Below are 9,104 nucleotides of genomic sequence, written 5' to 3'. Positions count from 1 at the left end.
GGCCTGAGGGGGCAAGGGGGGCCCGGCCTTCTCTTCAGGAGCGCCTTTAAAATCCAGGCTGGGTGTTGGTGAAATCAGCTTCGGGCACCTACAACCAAATCTCTTTTCCGTGAAAAAGCGCCGGCCTTCCACCCGAACATCAAGGGACCCAGGACCGACCTGAAACCCCGCCGCAGCTCTTCCCCCCTCAGCCCCTGCCCAGGGCACTGGAACTACCCCCTCAGCACACGGTAACCGTGCCAGCCAAAAAAACCTCAGAACTACTGTAAAGTAAGGGCCCCCGCTGAGGTGCAGCAGCAGCAGCACCCTGCCAGGTCAGACACAGCTTGCTAAAATACGTGACAAAGCGTGGAAGTTGTGGAGTTGTTCGTTACCCTCAGGCAAAGAGGGCGTTCGCTGTGACAGCTTTTCAGCACTTCAGAGGGGAGTAAATCCTGAGCAAGGCCACTGTGTCAGAAATCACATTAAAATCACACCCAGCCTTCAAGTGAGGGCTTAAAATTCCATTTAGCTCTTTCTCTAAAATTTATTCCCTCAGAAAGGGAACTGTACCATGTCCTAGCACCCTGCTTCCTGATCTAAAGCCGTTTTCTCTCCGCCTACTGCTACTGGAATAAGCACATCTGTTCCACATATTAGTAGTGCCTTTAGAGGGGAATAGTGGTAATTTCTCACACAAATTGTTGAATGTATTCATCATATTGTTTGTGCAGCAGGCAACTTGGTATTTATCAGAATACACAACTGCATTTTTATTAAAATATACGGGCAAATTTGTTCATAGATGTCAAAATGAAGACATTATTTCCCATATAACCCGAATAGAAGATGCAATTCTGAAAAAAAAAAGCAAGAAGAATCTGCTTCAGTCTAGCTTGGGAATCAGCAAAACAGGAGACAGAGTCTTCAACAGTTTCTCACAAAACTTGATGGCTCTCACTTGGGCAGAACAATTAACAGTGCTCTGCTGTAAATGAGTTACACAGACCTAGGATCCATCTCCAAATTGGCTTAAGTATGACAAAGCAGGAAGACAATCCTGTACAGAAACGCTTATTTAAAGAAGGATTATAGTTGCAAAGGAGAAGCCGTTCCTGCATTACCAGAATTCTGACACAACAGTGGACTGAGAACACGGATAGCAGACGAGGAGGTGGAAAATGCGAGGAGCCTGGCCTTTTTGTGTAAAAGGTATGGAGCAGTGCCTGCAGACTTGTTCCCTCGAGGCTGTACAGACAGACAGGTACCCATCTCAGAATCTTTTATGACCTTATTTATCCCCTTTTGTGACTGAAATATGGAACAGTTAAAAATTACTAGAGTTAACACACACGTAAAGTATTAGTTATTTCAAAATTATTTCCTAGAAGCAAAAAAGTAGGAGCAAGGCTTTATTTTCACACACAAGGGGGTTTGGTTTGGTTTTGAAGTGTCCAGAGAAGTCTTTGACAGCTGCATTTGTCAAGCCCAACAGCTCGCTTTGTGCGTTTTCTGCCACTGATTCTTCTGGAAGTCTGACAAACATACTGAGGATGATCTGCACACAACTGACAGTATTTCCAAGGAGGAATACCAAACTGGGTGACAGTAACACAGGCAGATGCTATTTTCAAACTATTGCTCAGAAACACACGGCATTTACTGCAAGAGCACTCTTCAGCTTCTATAAGAAGCATTCAGGAACCCTCTACTGGTATTTCAGTAGCAACTTTCTTGCATGTAAACATCCATCCTCACCCAGAAGGAAACTCAAGAAATATTTTTCTCCCTTCCCCTTTGTTGCTATCTTCATTCTTCTCTTCTTCAATACGGACACAGGCGTCAGCCCCAGCTCAGGTGTAGTCTGTTACTATTCAGCTTTTTGAAACAGTCTGTAGTTTACTGCTATTTTTATCTTCTTTCACTTTCTTTTTTCCCTTAATATTTTGCTTTGTAGTTTTCCTACAAGAAACACAGGGCAGACCAAGACACCTGAACGTTATATATAAAAAAAGATGAAGTATATAGCAGCGACACAGACATTAAGTCATTTTACATCGTATTAGTACAGCTGAACTTAAGTCCTCTAGTAGCAACACTCCAAGGCGTGGGTAATGGTGTTCTTTGTGACCACTTCTACTAGACCAAACTGCTACATGCCAACTTCTGTGAGCTCCAGCCACTGCAACTTAAGCTGCTTCTTGTATCAACATACCATGCGTTAAAACCAAAGCCAGAAGAGAAGCAGATAGGTTCTGTCAAATGATAGCTAGCCTGAAGTCTGGCTTTAACGCCAGCGGTTCAAACTCAGCTTGCTATCACCTTGGCATTAATCCAATTTCCAGTATAGACATTGACAGTAAAACTTCATCACTAAAATCCTTATGACTGGGTGGTCCATACAAATAAGTTATCAGCTATTTTGGAGGAAGGATGCTAGGCCTTTTCTGGTTAAACAGCATCTCTTACCTCCTCTTGAGAAAAATCTACTTACGTTTTTCTTTTGGCTTTTTCTAAGAAGCACTGAGGGGTGGTACAAATGGATTCTCTTGTCAATGGTTTCTTAATTAATTTCTTCTTTTGTTTGCTGAGAATGACATTTAGTAAAGAAGGATTAAATTATTTTAAACAGCAAAAATTAATAGCCAAAGTAAATAAAACAGATAATGAAAAACTTTTACTGGTTGTTGGGGATTTATGAGTCTGAACATATTTTCAGTGTTGTTTATTCCAAGATTAGTTCAGCCATGTTATCTCCAAAACATTCAAACAAACTTTCTTTTAATCTATAAGTAATATATATATAAGGATTTCTAGTTTTAGAAACTATTAGCAGTTATGGAAAAGTGTGAAAAGAAGCATTAATTAAAAAATATATTTACCTAAATAGATACACCCCTACACCCATTTTCCAAAGGTAACTCAAAAGAGTAAGGTACTTTCTTTCACGTGTCAGAAACCAAATTCACAAGTAGGGGCTGAAGAAATCTAAAGCAGATTTCAGGGAACTCACAGAATGGTTAACTCCAAGAAAGCTCTAAGTTGAGAATTCTTTTTGTTTCCATTTTTGTCTGGGTAAAAAACTGCCACCACCACCCCATCTAAAATTCCTTTTGCAGCTGAACTAGAACTATATTGCAAACAACTCCATCTTTTGTAACCCTTATACACCCAGCACCACTCACGCAGGCTTTTAAAGCGGGAAACATGCTGGTAAAGTATTCAAAGGAACATACCTCTGCAGTCTCGGGAAGTGTTTTATGTAGTCTGGGACAGGACAGCCAGCTCGCTGAATAACGTTGGCTATACTGGAAAGGAGAGGAGGGAAGGGATTAACGTGGGCATCGAGGGCTTGCACAACAGATAAGCATCTTCTGGGGAAAACAGCAATCCCTGACAACTAGCTGTTTTGTTGTTGGTTTTTTGTTTTGTTGTGGGTTTTTTAAAAGGAAGAAAGAGAGACACAAAAGCAAGTTTGAATTAAGGTGAGGAAGAAACAAAAAGACACAAAAGGCTGAAATTAAACTAATGACTCCACTTGGCTAGTTCTAAATTGAAACTCTAGGTGAGTACAGTCTTCAGGGAGATGAAGAAAAAGCAATAAGCCAAAACAGAACCATACCAAGTAATTTTGGACGCAAGCAAGTTAAAAAACTGGATTAAAAAAACTAAAGCACAGCACAAGGTAGTCATACTTTCTACATGGCAAACAATTCAGGAAAACCAGAACAAGAGCAAAAGTTAATTGTAAAGACCATTGAACCTGCGCTTTAGTGAGGTTCAAGTCAGAGTAACCAAGTTTCACTGAAAGGTGCTACCAAGTAAGCCATCACATTGTTACTGGCAACACAACTGAAAGAAGTGAAAGGTTCCCGGTTTTTCTCTTGCTGCATTAGTGAAAGGCTTCACAAAGAAACCTTAACACTGAAATGTCCTCAGTCTTTCCCATACTGTGGTACCACCTTGCAGTTCCACCATGCTGATACAGAGTTCCCTCACTCTATTTGCAACAGCTCTTGAGAGCGGTGCGAGGTTTCCAGAGCATGGCACTGCTGTGCTCACAAGTTATACAAAACACAAAACATTTTTGGTGTATCATGGTTCCAATTTACCTCCTTAATAAAGGTTTATCATCTTCTGTAAAGAAAGTGACTGCTTTTCCTGTGTGCCCTGCTCTTCCGGTACGACCTGTCAAACACAGATTTTGCAAAGAGTAGATATTTTACTTTAATCATCTCTATTTATTCTATTCCTCTTCATAACCCCAGCCTCCTGATGTGTGCTAATATACCAAGCAAACTACCAAGGAGATTGTTCCTGTTGAATGAAAGCACAGGTACGTCTGAAGCATCTAAATATTTAAGGTTCATAGAAGACTAACAAAAAGTAATGCGGTTTTACTGAAAGTTAAGCCCAGATATAAACCAGCTCAAGCAATGTAGAAGCCAGTGTTGCAGCAGCAGAGGAGGCTTGGTTTCGGGATTTTTCCACATGCATAAGGCCATCTACATTAAAGATCTAGGAAATGAGAAGAACATGATTTATGAACAATCACTCACCTATCCTGTGGATGTACTCCACTGCACTCGTTGGCAAATCGTAATTAATGACCATGTTCACTCCTTTAAAGTCAATCCCTCGAGCTAGTAAGGCTGAGCAGATGAGCACCCAGATCTTCCCAGCTCTGAAACTGTGGACTACGTTATCTCTCTAGGAAAAGAAAAAAAAAAAAAAAAAAAAAAAGGTACTTGGAAAGAGCCCAATTAGCAATTTAGCAATTTGAGAAAGGAGGTGAACTTGTTTCCTGAAAGTTGTCGTGATGTTAATGAATAAAACTAAGCCTCTAGACAAAAACCTGCAGTAATTTATTGTCAAAGTTACCTGAAGTTACATTAGAAAGATAAAAGTTACATTTCTCTTGAAAAGAAATTATATCCTCCTACCTGTTGCTGAGTTTTGTCTGCATGGATGACATCCACGTTGATGCCTTCGTAAATAAGTTCATGGAAAAGCTCTTTAGCCCTCTCAATAGACTGTACGAAAACAAGGACCGGAGGAGCAAAACCCTGCAAAAGAAAAAGCTTGTCTAAGGTTCAAGTCCTTTTCCTACCACTATTGGTTGCAGACACCAAGCTACTAAAGAGACTTAAGCAGCCCCAGTATTTTACATCTCAGAGGATGATTTTTTTTTTTTTTTTGACTAGCCAAATAAGCAAGTCCAGCTCCATTGCCTTTGATGGAATGGTTCCTAATTTAAGCATCAGGCTGCATTTTAATCCACAGAAACAGATTCTTTTTTTTCCCCACCTAATGTGAAGAACCCACTCACGCTGCCAAATAAAATCAAGCAGACTGTTAGTACAAACTGCTCCTAAACAAGACTCAAACATATAACCAAGAACGGGGAACACTCTCAGTTTTCAGGGGTAGCGTAGTACCTCTTCCTCTCGTACAGCAGACTTGGACAATGGTTTAAATGTCACAGAGAAGTCTTTGCCCTAGGAAATTACGAGTTTCTGACAGACTCACAGCCCAGACCTAAGCAGAATGTACTCAATCTCTCCAAAATACCTTCTTTACAAGCTCTCTCATTGCTGTTAGTTTTCCCGTCTCAGATCCAACGAACAACAGCTCTTGTTCTACTGTCTCTGCTGCAGAGTTTCTGAAACCAGAAATCCAAAAGTGTGCTACTTAGAGTTTATTTAGAGAGAGATGTATTTATAAACACTAAAAAACATAAAATATTACCTGGTCAATGAGAAATATGCACAACAAACTTATTTCACCAGTACACGCTTCTAAGATTACTGTTTATTTGATGATAAAGTAATGACTAAAGAAAAACACTTTCTCCAACATGTGAGAAAGGTCTGTATGCCTCCACAATTTGTTCTGGACACAAAGAACTTGCAGTACTAAGACTAGCCACAGACATACAACCAAGCAGGCTGATGAGGCAAAGAAGGCAAGTGATTTGCCCAGGAAATAAAAAAAAAAAACCATGAGAGGGTCAGAGTACAACTGCACACCTACCTTGCTCCAACAGACACCAGAACAACACTGTCAAGGTTGAGTTTACACCACTCCTCTACATCATGTGCAAAGGTTGCGCTGAACAAGGCTCTCCTCACCAGGTGGGACGTGCATGCCAGGAAGATGGAGGCCAGCTGATCTCGGAACCCTGACTTCCCGTCTTCAAAGAGTTTGTCTGACTCATCCACCACCAGCCACTCCACACTGGGAACAGAGAGGTTTTCTTTTCAGTAAGAGCCACTTGTGGAGAAGGCAACATTCCAACAGACCATCACAGATGCAAGGATGATGCACGCATCCGCTTTTCAGCGGCAAAGCTAGCAGCAAAGCCCGATTTGATAAAGACTCTTGGTACCTGGTCAAGTCTATTGCCGGAGGATCTTGTTTCAGCAAATAAATGAGTCTGTTCGGAGTAGTAACTAGTATATCTATAGAAAGAAAAAAAAAGGCAAAACATTAAAAAAAGGACACAAGATAAACCAGGCTAACAGAGCCCTGAGAAACACAAGTTCCAATCCAATCTGCCAGAGGTACAGTTTAACAGGGTCCACTGTCAGACTCGCTTCCTATTTCTTCCATGCTAGCCACTTAATTAGTGTTGAGCAACAGACTGCACATCTTGAGTGGTGTTAACCAACCTCTTTAAAACCACACAGGCCAGAAGAGAAAAGTCAGTAACATTTTTTAAATTTTCAGAAGCACTTCAAGTAGTTAAAACAATTACCAAATTTCTTAGAAGACTTGGGCCCAAACTTCTTTGCTGCTTCAGCTGCCTTATGGATCATATGTATTCTGAAGCCTGTCCCCTCAGCCAACTTCACCAGCTCCCGATGTGTCTGAAAAGGCAGCAGCACACAGAGTAAGTTTTCAAGCCAATCTGATTAGCTTTTCTGACCAGAAAAAAATGCAGGCAACCCCTAAGTTACAGTTTCAAACATCACGCCGACTTCAGCGTTAAGAGAAAGCTGTCTAGTCTTCTTAGCATAATAAAATGCAGCTTTCTAAACACATATTATTCACCTGAAAGTTCTCACAGATCTGACTACCATATTTTGACTCTAACGATGTAGCTCCCATAAATCCCCTCTCCCAGTTGAATAAAAATGGAAGCCTGCTCAAAGTTGCAATTTTTATTTCAGTTTAATAACGAAACTTCAGTATAAAGTTATTTATTAGAATTCTGTGTTTGAGACAAACAGATAAATCTCTTGTAGCAATCTTAAACGTGAAGGTAGGTATTAAGAGCACCTAAGCACTGGGCAGTTTTGAAATATGATCAAAGAATTTTGAGCCTCTAATCTAATCATCTAGATTAGACTGAGATGCTAGATATGTAGCTATTTCACATACAAAAGACATGTTTAAATTAGCTTTTTCTGATATCTGCGGGTAATAAAGGGAGAAAATATTTACCAAACTGCTATTTTACTGATTCAGAGGGGAAACTTTGAAGTCCATCAATATGACAACACCACCTTTCCCCTCAACACACACACCTGGCTAGCAAGTTCTCGGGTAGGCGATATGATCAGCGCCCTAAATCCTTTGTTCCTGGGTTGTTTCAGATGTGTCAAGAGAGGAATACAAAATGCCAGTGTTTTTCCAGACCCAGTAGGAGCTGAAGCTAGAAGTTCCCGACCCTGTAAGAAAAACAAGGGTGTTATATTTTAGTACAAAAAAAAGAGGGGAAGAAAAAAAAAAAAAACACCACAAAAATCACATTCACCTGAATATTAATGCTACAAACTAACTCAAAATACACACACAAACCAGCACAGATCAAGACTACAGTAATGTTTTAAGTGTTGAACTCTGATGCAGTTGATATATCTCTAAAGCTGTGCAGCTAACTGCTGCCGTGACCCTAAAGAGAAGCCGCTCTCCAAATTTTTCCATACTCCCTGTAATAAAACGCAGTGTCAGAAAACTTACATGAAGCATGACGGGAATGGCCTGCATCTGGATTGGTGTTGGGACCTGGAAGCCAGCTGCTTGAATATTCTCCATGATTTTAGGGTGGACTTTGTATTCCTTTTGAAGTTGATCAAACGTGGCAATTGGGTCAGGAAGATCTGTTCCTTGAACATTAATCTTGTGGTGATTTCTGAAGCGGTTGATCTAAAAGGCAAAAGACAAACTTACTTTCTTTCTTAGCATAAAACAAAACACATATGGATTCCTCTTCTGGTTATTTTCCCCATCCTCAGTCACCCTCCTCCCAAGAGAAATTACCATAAACAAACCTCAATTTTCAGATGAAACACCCAAAGAAACCAAGTAATCTGTTGCGACATTAGAATTCTGTGGCCTCACCTTTTCTCTTCTCAAGCGTTCAAGTTTTTCTGCAGTAGGTTTTTTGTCTTTTGCATCTTCCAATTTTGCTTCCAGAGAGGACATCCACTTTATTCCATTACTTTCTGACAGCTCTGGCATTGACCCTGCTTCTGGAAGTTTCAAAAAAATTGAGATTTCATAAAATCATAGAAACATAGAATGATTAAGGTTGGAAAAGACCTCCGAGATCATCAAGTCCAACCGTCTACTTCCATTAGTAAAATCCAACCAAAAATTATTTGGTAAAAAAGGTGATCTCAAAACTTTTTCTCTCTTCTCACCAAAGTTAGTGAAAGCTCCAGAAGGGTGGCAACCACAGCCTCACACCTTAACACTGAATCTCAGCCCAATTATTTTATCAGCTCTGACACAGGCCAGCCAAAGAACCCAGAAGCCTCTTTTCTTCAGGTAAAATGACACACAGTAACTGCAGATTTAAAGTAAACTAAAACGGGTGAGAAGGACAAGCTGCATCAGAGTATTCTGACCAGGACACGTGTATGTATATATAAATACCTCGTGTCTTTTTCTTTTTTCTTTTCCCTTCACTGCTTCCTGCAGTTCTTTTTCTCTTTCCTGCTGTCTCTCCACCGTTACTCCCTGCTCCATTCTCCTTCTGCTGCTCTCCGCCCTTTACCTCCTCTCCAGCCCCTGCGAGCCCCCAGCCTTCCCGGGCAGAGCCCTGAGGGGCTCCCTCCTTGCGCCCGAAGAAGTCGAGGCTCTCCAGCGAGACGCTCCCGCCGCTCTCCTTTTTCCCC

The 9,104-nt window shown here is 40.9% G+C and overlaps 1 protein-coding gene across 2 annotated transcripts; it reads right to left on the bottom strand.

Annotated features, from left to right (window-relative positions):
• Window positions 1-922: 922 nt before the first annotated feature.
• On the bottom strand, window positions 923-9,098 carry DDX52 (DExD-box helicase 52). 2 transcript variants are annotated; one of them, XM_009638262.2, is made up of 14 exons: window positions 8,863-9,098; window positions 8,326-8,456; window positions 7,945-8,130; window positions 7,509-7,652; window positions 6,737-6,848; window positions 6,368-6,440; window positions 6,013-6,216; window positions 5,551-5,641; window positions 4,923-5,045; window positions 4,539-4,689; window positions 4,092-4,167; window positions 3,216-3,287; window positions 2,474-2,566; window positions 923-1,941 (listed from the first exon to the last, which is right to left on the bottom strand). In XM_009638262.2, the coding sequence occupies exons 2-14, from the start codon at window positions 8,443-8,445 to the stop codon at window positions 1,854-1,856; spliced, it is 1,533 nt and encodes a 510-aa protein (XP_009636557.1). In that variant the 5' UTR covers window positions 8,446-8,456; window positions 8,863-9,098; the 3' UTR covers window positions 923-1,853. The 2 variants fall into 2 exon arrangements, with proteins under 2 accessions (XP_009636557.1, XP_035749643.1); XM_035893750.1 differs by lacking the exon at window positions 8,863-9,098 and adding an exon at window positions 8,628-8,847.
• Window positions 9,099-9,104: the final 6 nt, after the last annotated feature.

Source organism: Egretta garzetta, unplaced genomic scaffold (assembly GCF_000687185.1).
Source record: "Egretta garzetta isolate BGI_Z169 unplaced genomic scaffold, ASM68718v1 scaffold890, whole genome shotgun sequence".
Taxonomy (NCBI): domain Eukaryota; kingdom Metazoa; phylum Chordata; class Aves; order Pelecaniformes; family Ardeidae; genus Egretta; species Egretta garzetta.
This window is presented reverse-complemented; position numbering and strand designations above follow the sequence as displayed.

Bases quoted from the DNA above. Each gene is read 5' to 3' on its own strand.
- DDX52 (XM_009638262.2), bottom strand. From the start codon at position 8,445: ATGCCAGAGCTGTCAGAAAGTAATGGAATAAAGTGGATGTCCTCTCTG. The intron at 4,168-4,538 runs GTGAGTGATTGT...TGTGTTTGACAG, and splicing joins GGAGTACATCCACAGGATAG to GTCGTACCGGAAGAGCAGGG. The intron at 3,288-4,091 runs GTAAATTGGAAC...TCTCCTTTCCAG, and splicing joins GATAAACCTTTATTAAGGAG to TATAGCCAACGTTATTCAGC.